The sequence below is a fragment of the Pochonia chlamydosporia genome, chromosome 6, assembly GCF_001653235.2.
Source record: "Pochonia chlamydosporia 170 chromosome 6, whole genome shotgun sequence".
Taxonomy (NCBI): domain Eukaryota; kingdom Fungi; phylum Ascomycota; class Sordariomycetes; order Hypocreales; family Clavicipitaceae; genus Pochonia; species Pochonia chlamydosporia.
This window is the reverse complement of record NC_035795.1, coordinates 173,512-194,255: the sequence shown is the minus strand read 5'-3', so window position 1 is coordinate 194,255 and position 20,744 is coordinate 173,512. Positions and strand designations below refer to the sequence as shown.

At 48.0% G+C, this 20,744-nt stretch overlaps 8 protein-coding genes across 8 annotated transcripts; 4 read left to right on the top strand and 4 right to left on the bottom strand.

The window, feature by feature from the left end:
* Positions 1–1,524: 1,524 nt before the first annotated feature.
* VFPPC_09665 (carbohydrate esterase family 1 protein) lies at positions 1,525–2,652 on the bottom strand (the record flags this gene model as incomplete). Its single annotated transcript, XM_018288164.1, has 3 exons — positions 1,525–1,649; positions 1,722–1,861; positions 1,925–2,652. The coding sequence occupies 3 exons, from the start codon at positions 2,650–2,652 to the stop codon at positions 1,525–1,527; spliced, it is 993 nt and encodes a 330-aa protein (XP_018141263.1).
* Positions 2,653–3,491: 839 nt separating this feature from the next.
* Positions 3,492–4,336, bottom strand: VFPPC_16505 (glycoside hydrolase, superfamily; the record flags this gene model as incomplete). The annotated part of the gene is made up of 2 exons (XM_018294258.1): positions 3,492–3,695; positions 3,752–4,336. The coding sequence occupies 2 exons, from the start codon at positions 4,334–4,336 to the stop codon at positions 3,492–3,494; spliced, it is 789 nt and encodes a 262-aa protein (XP_018141264.1).
* A 694-nt stretch (positions 4,337–5,030) lies between these two features.
* On the bottom strand, positions 5,031–7,549 carry VFPPC_16506 (sugar transporter; the record flags this gene model as incomplete). Its single annotated transcript, XM_018294259.1, has 16 exons — positions 5,031–5,208; positions 5,274–5,342; positions 5,392–5,438; positions 5,518–5,606; positions 5,664–5,766; positions 5,825–5,970; positions 6,019–6,100; positions 6,173–6,394; positions 6,458–6,573; positions 6,637–6,701; positions 6,753–6,824; positions 6,884–6,954; positions 7,017–7,092; positions 7,167–7,176; positions 7,231–7,340; positions 7,416–7,549. 16 exons carry the CDS (start codon positions 7,547–7,549, stop codon positions 5,031–5,033), a joined length of 1,590 nt encoding a protein of 529 aa, XP_018141265.1.
* A 559-nt stretch (positions 7,550–8,108) lies between these two features.
* VFPPC_09663 (dichlorophenoxyacetate alpha-ketoglutarate dioxygenase protein) lies at positions 8,109–9,400 on the top strand (the record flags this gene model as incomplete). Its single annotated transcript, XM_018288163.1, has 5 exons — positions 8,109–8,318; positions 8,385–8,597; positions 8,654–8,761; positions 8,830–9,024; positions 9,101–9,400. 5 exons carry the CDS (start codon positions 8,109–8,111, stop codon positions 9,398–9,400), a joined length of 1,026 nt encoding a protein of 341 aa, XP_018141266.1.
* Positions 9,401–10,537: 1,137 nt separating this feature from the next.
* On the top strand, positions 10,538–12,616 carry VFPPC_09662 (hypothetical protein; the record flags this gene model as incomplete). Its single annotated transcript, XM_018288162.1, has 4 exons — positions 10,538–10,640; positions 10,702–11,225; positions 11,638–11,916; positions 11,975–12,616. The coding sequence occupies 4 exons, from the start codon at positions 10,538–10,540 to the stop codon at positions 12,614–12,616; spliced, it is 1,548 nt and encodes a 515-aa protein (XP_018141267.1).
* Positions 12,617–12,691: 75 nt separating this feature from the next.
* VFPPC_09661 (dihydrodipicolinate synthetase) lies at positions 12,692–14,156 on the bottom strand (the record flags this gene model as incomplete). Its single annotated transcript, XM_018288161.1, has 8 exons — positions 12,692–12,844; positions 12,908–12,971; positions 13,026–13,103; positions 13,166–13,336; positions 13,420–13,437; positions 13,507–13,562; positions 13,628–13,742; positions 13,816–14,156. The coding sequence occupies 8 exons, from the start codon at positions 14,154–14,156 to the stop codon at positions 12,692–12,694; spliced, it is 996 nt and encodes a 331-aa protein (XP_018141268.1).
* Positions 14,157–14,592: 436 nt separating this feature from the next.
* On the top strand, positions 14,593–16,146 carry VFPPC_09660 (L-galactonate dehydratase; the record flags this gene model as incomplete). Its single annotated transcript, XM_018288160.1, has 4 exons — positions 14,593–14,780; positions 14,837–15,257; positions 15,334–15,542; positions 15,597–16,146. The coding sequence occupies 4 exons, from the start codon at positions 14,593–14,595 to the stop codon at positions 16,144–16,146; spliced, it is 1,368 nt and encodes a 455-aa protein (XP_018141269.1).
* Positions 16,147–17,086: 940 nt separating this feature from the next.
* Positions 17,087–18,624, top strand: VFPPC_09659 (amino acid transporter; the record flags this gene model as incomplete). Its single annotated transcript, XM_018288159.1, has 3 exons — positions 17,087–17,802; positions 17,875–18,309; positions 18,423–18,624. 3 exons carry the CDS (start codon positions 17,087–17,089, stop codon positions 18,622–18,624), a joined length of 1,353 nt encoding a protein of 450 aa, XP_018141270.1.
* Positions 18,625–20,744: the final 2,120 nt, after the last annotated feature.

The window sequence follows — 20,744 nt, the reverse complement described above, 5'->3', positions numbered from 1 at the left end:
CATCCTGTATATTCTAGTGTTCAGCGCTATAGAACTTTGCCTTGTTCTCGATGGCGTGTCGCAATTCATGAAAGCGGATGGTTATGACCAGACTTATACGAACATGCAGAAGGCCGCAGGGGCATTTGGCTTCGTTGCCAGTTTGCTCGGGTACTACTGCACAGCCCATTATCTTTGTGAAGATGCATTGGGATTTGAGCTACCAGTCGGCGACTTGTCAGCAAAATCACTGTGGAAGAAGTCGAACTCTCTCAAAGACTGCGAAGCATAACAAGATGACAGCGGCAAGATGTGTTGCTACCGCAAGATCTTCAACAGAACGTGGTCGCACGGGAGCAGCCTAGTGTTAAAAGCAATTGCAAATGACATACTGGAGTTTATTTCCATAATACATAGACGAAAAAATAGAAGTGTGGCTAATTTATATCTTATCCTTCAAGGCATCTGAAGCCTCATTTATTTGCCCCGTGTGATTGCGTCATGTTACTTGAGACACCTCGACGTGGTGGTCATTGTCTATCGTTTCGCTGCAAGACTACCTGCAACAGTTTTACCCGGTTGTACCGAACCTATACTCTGCTACAGGCTTTTTTCATAAGTTGCTTTGCTTTATGCCTCTCAAGATAGTAATACAAATTTCGGCTCAACCCTGACCATACACGAACCCAACACCCCAAATACGTGCTCCATCCCCGTTTTGTCACCGTGCTGGCATGTGTGAATCATTCACTAGAAAACGAAGAAACCAAGCGACCCAGCCACAAGCAGGTTTAGGGTTGATAGCACGAGTCGACTTGGTTTATTTTACGTTAAAACTACTCCGCTGCTACGATATCGGGATGCCATCGGATTCTGACCCGATCCCTGTAAACTGATGACCCACACGGCCCTCGCCGAAAAGACACATGAGCACGTAAGGGAATCCGGGTGAGAGGCGTTCAGACTTCGATTGCCAAGAACAACTGCCGGAGTAATGTAACATTGTGTTGCTGGTTGGTAGTTTATGCAGTGTTACCTGTTGTAACAGTGGCTTGCCTTTGGGAATATTGCCATCTTCTGGCCGCAGGAGGCTCGTTGGACGAAACAAAGCAAGAGTGTATCGGGCATATTTCTTGGAAATAGTCGAAGTGAATATGCTTGCAAGAATGAAGGAAGAGCATCAACAAAATAAATTGGGCTCCAGGAACTGAGTAATGATGAACGCTGACATGTTTTGGCAAGCAGAGATCCCCGACAGCTTCAGTCACTTGACTCTTGCAGGACAGCAGAGGCGGGAGTTGGGTCCTGAAGCAAGAAGACTTGATCCGTTCTTGATTCGTGAGGCAAGTGGCTGTGGTATTATGTATTTCTTGTTTTACTATTGAGGCTGAGAAATAGTTCTGTTACTGCTGGGCTAACTACGCGAAAATCCTGTGATATCCCCCCCTCTTCAAGACCACATCATGCATGTTAGATGCAATGAGCCCGCCACTTAATATTTAAGATGTTAATTGCATATGAGCGCCTTACTTTCGACCTCATTTTTCAGCTTCCAGGGCGCGTGAATCGCATAAAAAAGTCCTGAATAATCGCGCTGGCGTCAATGTGCGTGGGTTTATCGCCAGCAGCCAACTGTGAGAAGTTGGGCTCGGTTGACGGCCAGTCGTGCTCTGAAATTGCCGATTGTTAGCATTGTAGTTGTATCATAAGCTTATATCTCTGAATAAAATACTGTGACATACTTTGATCATCAGTTTTGTAATGTTGAACTACTCCGTCCTGCCCTTGGCATGTCCAGCTAAGATGGTGCACATCACCGCCAAACAAATCCTCTTGGTTGTTTGGCGTGTCGCAAGAGTTCCGTGTCGCCCACCTACTAAGCCTACACGGGTTTCTTTGTCAGTGTTAATTTTCACGGAAATGTGAAGGCATTGGTGAAACGTACCAGTTCACGATGGATGGCTCACCACCACCCTCGCCTTGGCCACCCTCGTATTTAACATCCGTGTCCGCTCCACCATGAAACTCCAGTATAGGTGTTGGAACCCGCGCAGGTTTGCAGAGATCATGGTTGGCGTCGTTATTGGTGTAAAAGGATCCAGATGCTGGCGCAAACGCGGCAAACTCGCCTCCCACAGTGCTGTTACATGCTATTGTGTCCACGAACCCGCCGCCAATGGACAAACCCGTGGCGTATATTCGTGCACTATCAACACAGAAATTCCGTCGCAAGTCGGTGAGGAGATCCCAAACGAATTGCAAGTCCTGGCTCACGGTGGCCTTGGAGTAGTTGGCACCGGCCCAAGCACCTCCCAAGCCATTGGGGTACACCATGATTTTGTCTCCTGTGAACCGTGCCTCATCGAGCTTGGTATCCGCCTGAAAGAAAAGCCCAACGCTGCTAGAGCCATGAAAGCCGAGAATAGTGGGATATTGATGGTTTTTGTCGTAATTGGAGGGTAGATGCACACTGTAACTGCGATCGATATTGCTAGACTTAACCCCACGATAGATTGGGAGGCCAATGCCTTGGAAGATATGAGTCTTTCCGCATCCTGATGTGTCCCCGCCCGTGTATGGGCTCAAGCTTCTTGTTACCCCTGGAGCAGCGGCAACAGTGGAGAAAATGGCGGAGAGGACAGCCAGGGAGCGAACCGCCAATACATACGCCATGGTGGTGCGGACGAGGATGAGGTTGACAGAACGTAGATGGTGCCGTTGAGGCTTCTGGCAACCTGCGATCCGGGTGTTGAGGAAGAGGAGTTTACAGTTTTGGTCTGCAGGAAGATCGCATGGGTTGTGTTATTAGTATTCATGCAACCAGACTCGAATAATATCAATCCCTCACGCTACTCGCAAATGAAAGTACACAGAGCATCCCATGTCCCTCCATCTACACCATTCCTGGCTAGTGTCACCCGACCGATCAAAAGTCTCGCATGCCCCTGAGCATCTGACGCTGTCATTTGTTACCCCACGACGCCAACAGCTACAAAGGCTTTAGCAGAGCCAGTCACCATCAAGTACTAAATCGTCACAGCAAGATCCCTGCCTAGAGAAGGCACGCACTCTTCTTCGACGCATGGGTTTATATTACATATTGCCCGTCTGCTGGTAGGTGATAACGCCCTGCGACAACTGCCAAAGAGATGGTCTACCACAACACACGGACAGTAAGCTAGCATGGCCGCTTCGCTTGCGAAGGCACACCCATGGCGGAACGGAGCCCTACAGCACAAAATTTCATGCATATATTTAGAGGACCTCAAGGCGCCCTGAGCTCTGGGGACAACTTGGGCGCTATCAGGCTTGACTTTCAAGATTTCTTCCCAAAATGATGCATCTTCCAGTGAATGAAACGAAAACTTTCCTCTAACATTTTATGACGTACAGGATACCGCATCCTTGCCTGCAAGGATTATACACATCAAGCAAAAGAACTCTATCATGCAACTTCTTCTTCTTTTGTGGCCCAAAGGTGATGGTCCATACGGTTCAAGTGAAGGCGACATCTAAACGCTTCCCGATCCAAATGGGCTGAAAGCAAACTGAGTGCCCAGCGCAGAAAGATTTGGTCCGCCATTTTGAAGGAGAACTTTGCTGGGGTTGGCAGTACCAAAGTAGGCATATCGGTCTACACAGCCGTTCTTGTCAAGGAAGGGCATCGCCTTCTTGAGGAACGCACTCTGATCAGCGGGGGAACCAAAGCCTTGAAACTGCGATGCTGTTAGACTCATTTGTATGAACTTTGTTACCAATATATCCCACTCACCTCGGTAATCCACACTTTGCGACCTTTGACCAATTTGCAAACTTTGTTAACCCAGTTTTCCAAATCCTTTTCCAAGCTATGGTCATTGTACCAGTGGACCGGGACAAAGTCAATATGGCAGCCTTTGCACTGGTCAAGGAATTTGCTGAGCCAGTCAAAACCACCGTTAGAGACCGCAGGTGCACCAAGTTTCACCTGACCAGCAAAAGGCTCCATGTACTTTTTCCATGCAGCCACAGCAGCAGCAGGAGACATGTTAGCCTGATCTGGGCGGTCGGGCTCGTTGAATCCGAGAATATGCTTGGTTCCCTTCTTCGTCCAGCTTACGACGTTGTTATGCCACTGGTTGGTGTGGTAGCTCTGAGTGCCCCAGAGCATGGGGACGAACTCAGTAAAACCCATCTTATTCTTGGTGGTGCTGTCCCAGTTATACTGCCAGTTAACTTGGGACTTTTTGCCCTTGAAAGAGCCGCCGAAGTTTGTGATGGGAATACCGTCATTGGCAGCCAGGCCACGTTTTGGGTTGTTACCAGCAACAGCCGTTGTTGCCAACACTGCCAAAGCCAAAGAGCTGATGTTAACCATGTTGATTGGCGTGTTGGTCTAATTAATACTTGATTGAAAAGGAGTGAAGAGCGAAGCGATGTATCCTGTCTTGCGTCTGAATTGAAGAGTGTAGTACGAAATTCGAAATTTCTTCTACTGATAATTCACGTTCCCTATGCTGATATTTATACAAGAGTATTGCCAACATTTTCTTGTCGCCTTTACAGGCGTTACACATAGGATCACAAGGCATGCAGGTACAGTACGCTGAATCTGGTAGGTGGCACATATTGTTATCTAATTTACCGAGTACTGTGGTCCAATAAAACGCCTGTTCTTCTTAAAAGTCGTTTTAGGATTGGATAACAATGGAACCATAATCATGTGTCAGAGGAGTTAACCTAGTGTCGGGAACAAAGGATTCAGGAACAGGATCTAATGGCGCCGATGACTCAGCGTTAGTTTACCAGGAGGATCGATCCTATCCAGCATTTTTGGTGTTATTCACCGACTTCATTTAATCCTACAATACGCTAGCAACGTTCAATTTCTGTCGCGATTAGAGCTTGCGGCCAGTTTCAGTGCACTTTCCGTTCGGCTGGATTTGATGCCTTTGTACCAGGAACCCAATGTAACTTTGTTATGCCAACATCCAGCCAGTAGCGGAGTACCCGTGCCGTTAACATTTCAACTATGTGGAGTATACTAGATCTAGGTACTTGCGCCGGCGTGATTAGATTCTCTTGTGCTCGACATGGTCCCGGGTTACCTCGATAGGCTGGCGCTGACTGTTCTTATCTTCCATGTCCATCACAACCTTGGATCCACCACTGAGCTCTGCTGTCACAGCAGCAGAATCACCCAGCCGACCAGTGTCAAAAATCAAGGACACTTCTTCGATGGTAAGTTTCCTAAAGTTAGGTGTTAGTATGATTCAAGGTCGCTTGACTATGGTGTGCTGGGGGTAGCAACGTACCGGGTTTCGGGAAAGAAGAAGTAAATAATAACTAGATAAACACAGAGAAGACAAATATAGACAATGTAACTGCTTGCATGTAAGTAAAGTACCTTGAAGACTTCTATTCCTTACTTACTATTTCCACGAAATGGAAGACAGGGCAACAGGGTTGACCCATTGGTTCTGTGGCATTGTAATCACAGGAGTCAGTTTTTGAATCCAGAGCTAACAACTTGACAGTAATTGCAGGAACTTGTCTTACAAATGCTTGCGCTACACTCTGCACTGAGAGCATTATACTGAGACCTTTCAGGCGCATGTGATATGGTAGAATCTCTGCACCATACGCGACTGTGCGACGTAAAGTTAGCACATCGAGTTGAACATTCAGAGACCTGGTAAACTCACAAGGCAGAGGCGTCCATCCAATATCGTAGAATCCGTAATAGATGAAAAGCATAGGCACAATGGCAATCCCCACAGATCGGTTATGATCCGATGCAAACGAGCCCTATCACCCGCCGTTAGACGCGTGCACTCACACCACTCCAATAACAAAGGCGACGTACTGATAGACCAGTCATAACAACATATGAAAGCAACATTCCAATTGTAGAGGCCATCCACAATTTTCGACGGCCAACTCGTTCGGCATTGAAAGCGCCGAAATACGAAAGAAACAAGTTCCACACTGCCAAACCACCATTTATTCCAGCTGAACATTGTTAGGAATGGGCAAGTATTCTGAGATACTGCAGCTTACAAATTTGTGTGCTATCCGTGATTCCAGCAATCTTCAAGACGGGGGCAAGATAGTAAGTTATTATGCCGTTTCCAACCCAGTTCTGTCCCAAAAAACGTTAGTGGAACACTACCGACAAAGCAGATTTGCAATTATGGCTCAGTGTCAAACTTACAGTACCGGTTGCCATAGTTAAAAGCACAAGAAGACGTCTCCTATTTCCAGGCGTTTTAACAAAATCCCGGAAGCTCGTTTTAGAGTTTTCCTCTTCAAGTTGAATTGCGTAGCAAATCTCGTTGTATTCATGCAGCACAAGCTCATCATTCGCGTCACCGTTGGCGTGATATTTGGCAAGAATACGAATGGCTTTATCCTTTTGCCCATGATGAACGAGCCACTGTGGGAAAATGTTAGTTGCATCCCGAGCATGTGGCCAGATCGACAAGGGTTGCGGTCTTACCCTAGGACTTTCTGGTATGAAGATGAGAAAAACTAAGACGACGAGAGGAGCCATAATTTGGAACAAGCATGGTGCACGCCAAGACCAGGACGTGTCTCCCCAACGAAGCGACCCAACTAAATACACCCATGAGCATGGGACCTCCTTGACAACTCTGACCGCATTGAGAGTCTACTTACAGCAAAACCACGCTGCAGCGATGGACCCAAAATAGTAATTCGGGTAGAACGATGTGGAAAGCAGGCTGATCATGAGTTAGGTCCCAGAAACAAGAAGGGGGAACAGAAGCACGAACGGTCGAAGTCGTGGGTGAGCAATTTCCTGCAGTAGTGCAACGGCAGTGATCTTCCCGAACGGGCCCGCCGCACTTTTCGGAAATCTATCAGTTTTCATCTCGTGGAGTTAGATGCGTCCTTATAAACGTACCCAACGAGAACCCTGCCGGCGATAAAAGTACCAATGTTCTTGGCGAAGGCGTTGATAAAGGCCCCGAGGATCTGAAAACGGGATGGTTAGGACATGCTTCAAGCTATCCAAACGCTAAGAGGGAGCGTCATACTAAAAGTAACGATCCGATTAAGATGGCAACTTTACGGCCCCATCTGGAATTGATGATGGAACTAATATATGGGGTTCTGTAGAAGAGTGTGCACAGCTTCCGTCAGCTTCGCTTCCTTTCCTCTAGCCGGTGCCCATAATGGTGACTTACATGATCGCAGCTATGAAATGCAGGTAAGAATGATTGCCATGTACTGTAGAGAGCTAGGACTTACGCAGAAACATGCTAGCAGATATAAGACCCAAGAGGTTGCTATCGGGATGATGAAAGTATGTCTGCCATTGGGGAATGGTCTGAAGACCATTTAGCAGCGAGGCATCATAGCTAAGCAGAGTTCTAGTTAGCAGGCTGTCCTTTGTTGCAGTTCAAGACATGAGGCATGAGAAATGAGTTTCGCACCCAAGATAGAAGACACAAAAGTACAAGCCAGCGCAATGCAGCACGTTGACTCTCAAGCCTGCATCTTTCCACCACCGTGGATTGGTGTTATTGCGATATCGTGTGAAAGCTGGTTCGGTCGTTGGACCTGCCATCGTCAAGGCAATGTATGATACAGATCCTTGCAAAGTGAAGCATTGATGGTGAAACCGAGGATTTACGATGCCCACTTAACTATGGATATACTGAATCCAGCGATGTTGATTCCGAATGCGGGACATGCATATTCGGAACTTGGGGCCAAAACCCATTTCAGAGGTGCAAGGATCCCATCCATGTTGGGGTTCGGCAACAGCTTCCCCGCGTTGTAGTGTAACTAGTGTGTGTGGCTTACAGGTGTAAAAACAATACGTTTCCGAGCTCGGCGATCATCCCTCGGAAGGGGATTGCTTCGTAGTGCTGCCCTGGTGGATTGGGCTTGAGCATCTCTTGAAGTGGCGCGCACAGGTAGTGTGATGTAGGCTAACAAAGAAGAAGCCATTTGCATTTACTTCCGAAGCGTGGAATAGAGCTGTTGTCACGGGTCTTGATATTCGCCAAATCTTCAACTATCATATTAACTAGTACTCTTGCTGTAGCTCAGAATAACTTACAAGCCACCACTGGCAACATCTCCACCTACAATACGCGTCTGAATTATCCAAAACTTGTACCATGTCTACAGAAACCATTACGGTTACGCCTACTGCCACTTGGGTGCCGTTGAAGATTGAGGGCGTGATCCCAGAACCATACTACAGCCCCAAATTCAACCTGAAAATCATTCCACTACATCCCACGTTTGCCTGTGAACTTCTGGGAGTCGATTGGAGCAAGGATATCTCTCCAGAACTATACCAAGAGATTCGAGATATTGTTGACAAGGTAAGATGTTCCCTCAACTGACACGGACCTCAGGACCAATTGGCACTAACAGCGTGAGATAATTAGTTCGGAGTTGTGGTATGTCGAGATACAGGGCTAACTGACGAAGGACACATCAAATTTTCTGCCAACTTTGGTGACTTGGATGATGTCAGGCCGTATCAGAAGGCCGGCCGCAAGCATCGTCTCGCCCACCCAGAGCTTTTTGATGCAGGCAATATTGACCCAAATACTGGCGATGTCGCACCGCTAACGGCCGCCCAAGTTATTGGGAACAAGGTGGGAAATGGGAGCCCTGTCAATCATTAATTGAATAACCTGCTGAGCTCGAATAGGCTAACGAGCTCTTTCATGTCGACTCATCTTTTAATGGACGCCGTGCGGGACATTCACTTCTCCTCGCTCATGTTTTGCCTCCTCCCGGTACGGGAGGTTCGACAGAGGTAGGGATGCATAGAATACCAAAGTGGACTTGGTCGTAACCGATACTAACTCAATGGCGTTCATACAGTATGCAGATTCGCGGACTGCTTACGACGATCTTACCGCTGCAAAGAAGGAGCAGATCAAAGAGTTGGTGGCGAACCACTCGCTTTTCCACTCACGCAAGACGGTCATGCCGGATTATTTCAAGGATACCGATCCTAGCAAGCTGCCATTGAGCAAGCATAAGTTATCCCAGGTTCACGAGTGGTCTGGTCGGAAGGTATTGTCTATTCCGAATTTGACTGCATCTTCACGGGTTTAACAAGCCAGCTAATGGGAGCCGGCCGAACTCATAGAACCTCTACATTGCATCCTACGTTTATAGCATAGATGGCTTAGATGTGGATGAAAGCAAGGCATTGATCGCGGAGCTGTTGGACCATGTTCAAAAGCCTCAGTATCGGGTCACCATCGACTGGCATCAGCCTGGAGATATGATCATTTGGGACAATACTTCGGTCATGCACAGGGCAACCGGGGGTTCATACGAGGGCAACTTCAGGCGAGATATGAGGCGCACGACAGTCAAGGACATGAGCAGGGACAAATACGGTCTCAATGGCTATGGGGCGGACTGGCGAGTTGGTCTCCCATGAGTGTGTGGTTCCAGCATGCTTCATGCACAGTTCCTGCATGTTACTACAAAGGATAAGACGCACCGGGGCAAGTAGTCACATCATAAATTTATTAGGAGTTTTTATGTACAGTTGGGGGTCAGAATTATTTGAACGAGGAAAAGTATCACATATCGCGGTGTGTGCTGGGGCATATTGAGCTGTGCTAGCATATACTTGGAAATGTTCAAATACCTTTGACCACAGACTGCACAGTGAGAATATGAAATGTAGTAAAAGTTCACTATCACGGCGATCATGGGTGTTAGTGTCAACTGAAGACTTACCACTGCAAGCTATGGCACTTCAAACACATTAGAGTGTCTTAATAGCGCAAACAGCCAGTATTGAAAACTCGTGCTATGAACACTCATGAATGGGCCATCACGAATTTGTGAAGCATTCCCAAGATCAGGTCTGGTCTGGTTAGCAGATCTCTGTAAGCCAAGTTCCCCACGGGGCTTGGGTTGATGACCCCCGACGATTTATACGAACTTGACCAGACACTGACGCCACCAGACTCAGGCGGAAAGAACCCCGCTGCCACTGTAATGCATGTTGGAACTGGCTTGGAGCCCGGTTTGCTCTGGTCAGGTTGATTCCATCGATATAGCTCTTCATTCAATACCTACGATACACACCTTCTCAGCCGGACGCAAACGTGCATAACAGCAACTCCATCATGACACCGCGAAATGATACCTCCAACGATGACCAAGCATCGACCACGCCAAGACGCAGTAAGAAAATGCGGGGAAAGTATTCGTCTAAAGCTTGGTAATAGCCTAGTTGACCTCTGTAGTTCTGCAGCAAATTCACTAACGTCGGTCGCCGTTCTCAGTGTGCAGTGTCGGTCACGAAAGTTAAAGGTTTGGGAACACCTTTTGCAACTTTTGCCTCTGAAGCACGACAACTTGGCTAACAGTTTCTCAGTGTTCAGGGAGCGAACCTTGCCAAAGGTGCTCTGGAAATGGGCAACCATGCGTGTACTCAGACGATCCAGCGGTCGCGGTGGAGTTTCTTCATCGTCACAATCTCTCCAGACAAGATCGGATCTCATGTTCTAGGTCAAAGGGACATTCCATTCCCTCATCTCAGTTGGAAGAGAGAATGAAGAGAATGGAGTCAACCCTCGAGATACTCGTCAGCCGCTTGCCGCCGGGCACCGAAAGCAGGAATAGTATGGAACCGCAGCCTCCAGATGAGAATGATGGGTTCCAAGGTCATTACCCTTAGAGGTCTACTCCGTACGTTTAGTTATATTGCTAACTGTAGGATTTTAGGAGACACGACCTTCCAGGCTCCCCTCAATGCCTTCAATGCTAACCTCGCATCCATTCGAGAGAAACTCGGCTACCAAGAATCTGAATCGCCTCCAACTCATGATGAAACGGCGCATGCGGCGTCTAATTCATCGCCAACAGAATCTAGCAGCTCCAAGCCTCTAGAGACCATCCGCTGCGGCGCACAACATCTTCCCTTCCCGAACAAATCCGACTATAGTCGATACCTCGACTTTATTTTCGACGACATCAACCCTTGCCACCCATGTGTGAATGAAGCTGACTTCCGGTCAAGGTGTCAGAGCCTCCTCACAAGTCGCACCATTGATCCATCCGATGTTTGCGTTCTTGCACTTAACTACATCCTGTTTGCATGTACAGATATTTTGACTCACTTCGGTCCCGCCCAAGAGAAGAGCCGACTTCCTGGGTGGCGGTGGTATCGTGTCGCAGATGACCTCATGCAGAAGCGAAAGATCAGTGGTCGTGGCGACCTGAGCTTGGCACAGTTTCTAGTTTACGAAGTAGGTCCTTACCGCGTATAGCCCTTCAAGACTCTCTCTCGCTCTAACCTAGTCTTTCTCTCATTCTCCAGGCCTTGTACCTTACGCACGCAGACAAGGCAAATGCGGCTTACAACGTAGCTGGCCTTGCTTGTCGGCTGTGCTTCCAGTTTGGCCTTCATCAGCAGAGGCTCTGGGGGGCGGATTGCACACAGTTTTCGAGACATATGCGCCAACGGCTTTTTTGGACAATCTACTTCATCGACAGACGCATATCATTGAGTTGTGGCAGGCCATATGGGATAAGGGACTCAGATATTGATGTGGATCTGCCAGCAATGGTCGATGACAAGGCATGTACACATCTTTTTAATTCGCAGGCTCATCAGAGCTGCCAGGCAATACACCTGAGATGATTAACGATGTAATACAGACTTTGGTCCCGAGTCAGCCCTTTCCCTCAACAGATTCTGAGACGACTTATAGTGTGTATCTGTCATGCATGGTTGCGTTTGCAAGGTTTGCAGGGGAGATCTGGGATCAAGTCTTTGCATTATTAGGCCCAGACAGGCCCAATGTAGGGGAGAAAATCACTGTTCTCGACGCTCGGATTCAGTACTGGCTGACCACTACGTTTCCCTCTATGCCGGGCACCTCCCGAGAAAGCGCCGCAACTACACGCCAACTCTGGCAGCAATCCCTGGCTCGCACGGTTCGTCTCAGTGGCATGATGGTGTACATGCAAATGTTTCCAAGCTGACAATTTTCAGAGAATGAACCATCTACGTCTCTTACTTCGTCGACGCAGAATGGTAAGCCTGAATTATGGCACCATGGATGGGTTTGTTTGTGGTGGTGTAGCCATGGACATTGTCCAAGACATACAAACCTACGCCATGGAAGCGGACAAACCCAGCTCATACAGGTTCCATATGGCTTTTTCGCTTGGCGGAGCGATTGTTGTTCTCGCAACTCTCCTTTGTCGAGACCTCAGTACTGTCGACCTCGATAGACATCGACCATCATACACAGAATCATACCATCTCGGGATGTCCATGTTGCGTGACCTTGCAGCCACTCTGCCTTCCGCTAGGCGCATTTTAGACGATCTCCGGAAAATAGTGGAAGTTGTGGATTTGGTTCTCCAAGACCGAACCTCTGGGTTGTTACATCACGAGGACTTCACAAATCTTGTACCTTCAAACATGGACGATCTCTTGCCGTATAGCTTGCTGGCCTCTGGTACCGACATGGATATTAATCAACCGGATCAAACATGCGTAACTGGAAATATGGGAATGCCCGAGGTGGAATTCATAAGTCATAGACATTCGACTCCGAAAGCATGGGATTCTTGGGACTCGTTTGAGTTCATGATGACCCCAGGCGGACAGGGCGTCCCATGGGTGTAGTTAAATTTGAAGGGACTAGGCTAGTAAACCTGCGCTATGAAAACACCACGTTTATGTCATCCAACAATACCACGATCATAGAGTATTCTCGTATTCGAAAATCTTTCGCAGTCCATCCTTCAGCTCCTCCTTTGCGGATGGGCCAAGACCCGTCAGCGGTTTGCGAAATGATTCACCTATCGCATCATCGACGTGAATGTGCATGGCAGTCTTGATGCCAAGAAATCCCTAGACGTTTCAATTAGCATTCCAGGGCGGGGGGATGTTTACGGATGAAGTCTGATGACTTACCACTTTGTTGATCACTGAATCCGCTTCGGTGACGAGATCCTGCAACGCCTGTGCCTGTCGAAGCCTGTCAAACAAGGTCAGAAGCCTACTCATAATTTATTTGCAGCGTCGGACAAACATCTCAAAATTTCCCGTCTCCAGTGCCTCAACCGCGGTTTGGTAAAGCTTCATACAGGTCTTTGGATATAAATTTGCTCTGTTTGCCGCTCGAAATTCGGTCAGCGGTCACCTTCTGTGATTTGAGTGGGCATTGCTTACGGTCCGCCAATACAACCATGTTGCCTCGCGACCAATGCAGGAAGAAGGTAATCCGTAGAGCCCGGTAGCACTAGAAAGGGAAGTCGATGTCGTGCCTGATACTCGGGCGCGTTGACATGTAGTGCTAAACGATGGCCCTTTGCAATGTTGCAGCACGTAAGCTTAACACCGCTATGGTTTTAATCAGCAAACTACGTTTCATAAGACACGCAGAATATTAATAAATCAACTAAACCTGAGCGGGCTATTCGTACGTTATGTTTTGGTGCTCTCTATGAACAAGACTAGTTAGCATGTCAAAGCTATACCAAGCAATGATTGTTCACTTCGTTACTACTTACGAGAGAACCATCAAGGCTTGCGCATCCAGATCAACTCCTCCAGCAGCGAATGGTATCTGAAAGATCAACGTGTTAGTCCAATACGACGCTGGGCAAACAAATCACAATGTCTGGCACTCACGTTGTATATGATCAAGGGCAAGGGGCTTTTGTCGGCAACGGAGGTGAAGAAGCCAGACACTGCAGCTCTATCGCTGCCATAAACAAAGGCAAAATATGCCGGAAGAGCAACAATGCTGATTGTCAATTTCTGATTAGCAAAGCTACAGCATGATCGAAGAATCCCCAAAGCTGCATCATGCCACTCACACTGCATCTGCTCCGGACGAGGCTGCCTCTTCGGCTTGCGAAATGCACTCGCGCACACTCGCTCCGACTATGCCTGTAATTACCGGAATTTCGTCACAGAGACCAGCGTGACGAAGTGCCTTTTTGGCAGACTTGATCAAAGTCGCACGCTCATCGCGGCTGAGCAAATGACCCTCGCCCAACGTGCCCCCGATCAAAACCCCGACGCCAGCTTTGGCAATGCGATAGACAGTAGACTCAAAGACTGTGATGTCAATTTCTTCAATTCCATCGCTTTTAAAAGGAGTTGGAACCGGCGCGTATACCCCAGGTTGGAGACGAAGAAATCGTGCGCCAGACATGATAAACAAGTCAATCAAGAAGGTCTACACTAGTTGGGGAAGAGCCTGAAAGCAATTTTGGGACCACACGATACTAGCATCATTCAGTCACTCAAATATTTACGAGATACGCGTCAAGAATTGAAATGGCTTCGGACCGCCGCCTGAATAGATCTCCCAATGTGCTTTTCCGTCGACTGGTAGTGTAAGTGAAGCCTCGTTCCACTTCACCAACTGCTAGGTTCCGAGCAAGAGTTCCGAGCTCGGAATGCCGACGCCTCATTTCAGACAGAACATTGCCGGAACAATAGGCAGATATGCCGGATTTAGTTGCGCAATGGCAACTCGGGCATGGTAAATACTCAGAAGTGTTCGTCATGGCCGCTCGGTTTCCATGCCTAGCGTTGTGCGATTAGCCTCTTCAGAAGGGTTGTGTCTTTGTAAACCAGTTCCCAACATGCCTGTCGAAGGTATCATGATTACGGGCTTCACAGTCCGCGACCTGCGATGGCCGACTTCTCTAGACAACATTGGAACCGATCCTATGAACTTGGCTGGAGAAAACTCATTTGGTTACCTGCAATATCAGACAAACACAGGTTTGGTCGGTACCGGTTGGTCTTTTGCCAACGGCCAAGGCAATGAGTACGTCCATTAAGTGTCTGCAAATGCCCATATACCATTGCTAACTGCCCTCGAAGCGTTCTCTGTACTGCAATTCGATCTCTTGCACCTCGCTTTGTTGGGCGATCTCTCCCATCCATCACGTCAAACATGGGAGAGACTCAACGGAAGATCTCGTCAGGTCAGATCCGATTCATGTCTCCAGAGCGCGGCGTCTTGCAACTAGCGACTAATGCAGTGCTTAACGCTATCTGGGATCTCTGGGCCAAAGCCGAAGGCAAGCCGCTCTGGAGACTCGTTGTAGACTTTACTCCTGAAGAATTTGTGAGAACAATGGACTTTCGCTACGTCACCGATGCCTTGACGCCCGAACAAGCGCTAGAAATGCTGAAGAAGATGGCTGCTACCAAGGCAGAACGAATGCAACTTGCTCTCCAGAACAAAGCCATCCCTGCATACAACACCTCAGCCGGGTGGTTGGGTCACTCCGACAGCAAGGTAAGTCTCCAAGGTCAACAAATTGTTGGTGGTCCGAGCATACCATTCAAGTATTCTTATGAGAACCAAAAATTAGGTGCGCGAGCTGCTGCAAAGTGCAATGGCGCAAGGATTCCGTCATTTCAAGCTCAAAGCGGGCCTAGGCATCGAGGCTGACAGGAAGCGACTGGGATTTGTTCGTGAAGTAGTCGGTGATGATGGCATACTTATGGTGGATGTCAATCAGCTCTGGGACGTCGACGAAGCAATTGAGTATATGAAGAAATTGGCTGATCTTAACTTGTGGTGTGTATCTCATTTCTTGATGCCATGTCGCAGGCACACTAAATGGAAATATAGGTTTATCGAAGAGCCCACATCTCCTGATGACATTCTTGGCCACGCCAAGATCCGGTCAGCTCTGAAGCCGTATGGCATTGGTGTAGCGACTGGCGAACACATCAACAATCGGGTCATGTTTAAACAACTCCTTCAAGCTGAGGCTCTCGACGCGGTGCAACTGGATGCGTGTCGGCTGGCTTCTGTCAATGAAATCTTGACTGTTCTTCTCATGAGTGCCAAGTTTGGCGTTGCTGTAGTTCCGCACTCTGGGGGTGCGGGAATGGTTGAGCTCTGCTCCCATATAAGCACAATTGACTTTATCGTGGTATCTGGTAAGGGGAGCATACTAGAATACACTGACCATCTACATGAGGCTTTTGAGGCACCGGCGACAATTACTCCTGGGGGTTATCATGTCACACCAACTGTTCCTGGGTACTCGTGCGATGTGAAGGAAGCCCAGTTCAAGGACTTTGAGTGTCCTAATGGTGCATTTTGGTCATCAAGTGTTGGACAAAAGATGCTTGGTGACCCATGGAGAGGAGTACCGGGAGAGCAGACGTCATGATCACAGTAGAGTATGGGCGTGTCCATGTTAGTTTAGGTGGCAGGAATTCTGTTTGGCAAGCTCTAGGCATGCTGGATTACTTGCACCGAAGAACTCGCCTGTATGTAGGGTAACTGGTACATTGCATCTTATTTGGACATTAAGAATTCGTCGACAAATGTGCCCGTACTCATTGTTTAACTATTACACTCCCGTATTTCATGGAAAGGCGTGCAGTTCAGCAAAAACCCATGAGAGGACGCGTATTCGAAGAATATTCGAAGCCAAAGTAAGCTCATCTTCTGGTCTTGGTGCTGGGAGCTCGTGGTTTCGTAAATGAATTAATGCTGTCCTTGCAGAAGCCGGGAGACTCCTGTCCGACATCTTTCCAGAGATCATGTCTCTGCCAAATGCCTGACTCTGCTGGAGGACTTTGTGGGGCACAATAAGAGGTTGTTACTCTCAGTTAGCCATTTAAGGAAGGTCCCGAACATACCGCCACCCACTCAAAAAGGCTCAGGGGAACCAGACCATACCAGACACGACACCAGTTGACCATCTATCATCGACCAGGGCACCAAATTGGGTTTACGTTTCCCCTGTAAAAGTTGTGGACACTGCTGAGCGGCTGATGGCTTAGTTCACGCCCGGACCTGGCCCAAGCAGGTAGAAGCCTCAAGGTATAATCCTAGCACACGGGAGAGGCGCCATGGTACAAACCAGTAAGCGTCTGGTGGCCTCATTCCCAAGCGAGCGCAGAGTTGTGGTAGCATTGTGAATGGGTCCTGCAAAGTGTTTGGTGACAAGGTTGTTCCAGTCTTACGCGCAACTTTTATTTTTCATTTCTGAGACCATAGAAGAGGATGTCTCGACACCTTTCATTTAGCCAATTCATCTTGAATAGTCCAGCGACACTCACTGCGGTTGCATGTTCATCGGAGTTGTCTCATTCCAAGTCAACATGACTGCCTCTAGGGTCGAAGAGAAACAAGCGCCTATCAGGGCCGATTGGGCTGACAGAACTCCGACAGATCACGACAAAGTCGACGTGTTTGGGCCAGAAGACCAGCATGACATCAAGTACAAAGTGCTGTCATGGCCATTGGTGGCAGTTCTCATGATCGCTGAGATTGTATCCAATGGCATGCTATCGCTACCGTCGTCTCTCGCACAGGTGGGCATGGTGCCTGGACTCATCATTATTGTGTTTCTTGGTGTCTTTGCGACATACACCTCATGGCTGCTGGTCAGGTTCAAGCTTCGACACCCCGAAGTTCATACCATGGGAGACGCGGGCTTCATCATGTTCGGGCCAATTGGGCGTGAAATCATGGCCTTTGGAACTCTCTGCTTCTCAATATTCGCCTGTGGTGGACAGCTACTCGCTGGTCAGATTGCGCTGGCCGCCTTGACCGACAATCGGCTTTGCCTCATGTTATACACGGGCATTTTTGCTATCCCAACGCTGCTGTGCTCGCTTCCAAGAACATTCCATGGTTTGAGCTGGATCTCTATTGCCAGTGTTCTCAGCATATTTGTTGCGGGAGTTGTGGGCATGGCAGCGGCTGGTATTGCGCCTGATCCGAACAGATCTGTCGAGGTGGCCGTGGCATCGGACTTCTACACAGCTTTCGTGTCCATCACCAATCCAGTCTTTTCGTTTGCTGGACATTTCATGTAAGACAAAGACAAATGGACGCCTCTTCTCATGTTGCGTCTCTTCCGGCTATTGACGTTTGCTCGCCACAGGTTTTTTGTGCTCGTTTCCGAGATGAAGGAACCGAGACATGCCATGCGCGCAGCGTATACATTGCAGTCTTTTGCCACAGTTTTCTACGCCATTTTTGCCGGTGTTACCTATGGATATATTGGGAGTACGGTCAAATCGCCATCATTTTCTTCGCTGCCCCCATACTGGCAGAAGGTCTCGTATGGAATAGCACTACCGAACCTTTTGCTGGCTGGAGCCTTGTATGCGCACACGGCGAGCAAGGTAATCTTTGTTAGAATATTTCGACATTCGAAGCATCTTCACAGTCACACAATCATAGGTTGGAGTGTATGGATTGGATTAGTCCTCCTCGCGAATGGTCTGTCCTTCCTTCTCGCTGTTGGTGTTCCAATTTTTAACTACTTGATTGGAATTGCCGCTTCACTCTTCGCGGCCTGGTTTACGTACGGAATGTAAGTTGCTTATCCTTCAGGCTTCACTGTTGTGTCTTACTCCCTATTTCACGAGCAGTTTATGTTTCGCAGCGAAATGCGGCAATATGTGCTGACAAGTTTATTTTCCACAGTGCTGGCATGTTTTGGCTTCACGATGCATATCATGACGGCCCGGGTTTCTATGCTTGGCGTCGACAATGGGCGCAAACAGCTCTAGCCATTGCGACAATCCTTTCTGGTGCCTTTATTTGCGTCGCTGGTCTTTATGTTACGATTCGAGGAATTATTGATGCTTATGCCAGTGGTCAACTTCCTCCCCCGTTTACTTGCTAGATGGAACACAAAGAGAAGATAGACATTTCAGCGCATGTACGACACGTATCAAATATATTGACCAGACCATCTGCTTGTTGCGTTGTGTGGGGGTATTATACATACTCCCGGTTATACTTTGCATCACACACCAACTTCGCCTATTTGACCGACTAGCAATGGGCATGTGCTCTACTTAGTTGACTGTATCGGATCTAATAGTTCGCCATCTCAAACACCGTAATGAAGAAGGCTATGCTAAACTACCCTAATCCGGCGCTACAATTATCCGCCATCTGTCTGGGCTGTGCCCCTGACTGATGCCCACAGATTCTGATGGCTGAGTTTGATGATGAGGATTCCATTTGGCGGTATGAAGTCTTAAGGCACATTATGAACCGACCATTGTACCAGGACACAGTGAAGACTTTGATCATCAACTTATGCAAGAAGACGAGTAGAGGGCGGGTCCGGCATCGGAATTGGTTTGTCTTAGCACTCACAGCTTACAGCGGAAGAGCAACTGCCATGTCTACTCATACCAAATATTTTGTCTTTCGTGAATCCATGGCTCTTAACTTTCCAAACTCCTAGCTTGGCAATTCATAGTCCAAAATATTGACGCTCCAACTATTGGAGCAGGGGGGCCAGTAGCACAAGCTCCCCATTTCAGAATTATGTAAGTTGAATCCATTCGTGTGACTCAACAATACATGGAATTCTACTCATCAATTCAGATGTGCACAAACATGGCTGTTATGAAGAATTCTAGTCCATTAGCAGAGACTAGTGTCGAATTCTGGGTGCCAGGAACTGTTGTCCTGGAAAATTGTAAGTGTACCGCCAGCACCACCATATTGTAGCGCCTCTGGAGATTAGAAAGACCAAGGCTGATCGTCAAAGTGAATCGCCTGTTGGCAAGACGGTCTGGAACCCAGCGCCAAGTCGTGATTCTAATGATCCCCTAAATTGGTCTAAATGGCGCAAGACCCTAAACTTCACCTTGGTCAACTTCTATGCCTTGATGACATTCGTCCAGCTTAACGGCGACTTTATTGGAAGCAATTTATTTTCAGCTCTGGGTGGCGCTATTTGCAAGACTATTGCGCAAATCACTATCGCCGACATATTTTGTGTGCATAGCCACGCCGCTATGAATGGATGGTTCATGTTTTCCCAAATGAAAGGCGGGACACTAGGGCCGGTGGCTTCTGCCTATGTTGATAGCCAAGGATGGAGATGGATGTGGTGGTCATGCGTTTTATTTTCGCGAACTTTGTGTTTGCGTTCCTTTCATTTGGAGCGTCCAAGCACGTCGCCCTTTCCGATGGCAAAATGGATCATGGCCACGTTGATCAGCCGTCTGTTCTGGGTCAAGAGGAATCAGACGACATAACGAGCCACATTGACGAGGAACATATATCCGCTGGGAAGGAAATGGGACACACTCCCACAGAGATCAAATTGGATAACACCATTCTAAAAAGAACAATCTACAACGGCCTACCTTCATAGGTCCATTATATGGTTGTCAAATCGCAATAATGGTGTTTTTGAGCGCGAGATGCGCCTTTGGATGTCGTCCCCCATGGCACCGGTCATGGCTGGAAGTGTCCTAATGGTCAGCCTGTCTCTTAGCTACGTTCGTGATCAATGGGCTACGCACATACTCCATGCCAACACACTGCTATTCTTCTTTAGGGTGCTCCTTGGCCATTAATCGCCGTGGGACTGGGAATCTTCGGCTTCGGCACCAATGCCATCAAATCAATCGCTCTCTCCTACGCCATGGATTGCTACCACGACGTAAGCACGTATTACCTCAAAACGACCTGAGTATCCTGTGCCATATCTGTTGTCAACGGAATATAACCTGTACTCTCTCTCTTCATCAGCGGAGCGTTCCCTCTTGCTATAATGCCATGGTGGGTCATTTTCTTTGATATCTGTTTTACCAAGGTTAGCTAACAAGGCTTGTGTAGTTTATTGGTGCTACCATGGTTAGTAATGGCTGTGGGCATCCTTTTCTCTCTCACACCTTGGATTAAGGCCATGATATTACGAAATATTGGTCTTTTGATTTGCTGCTACGTCGTTACAAATCTTGCTGATACCTCTTCTTCTTGTTATCTGGGGCAAGA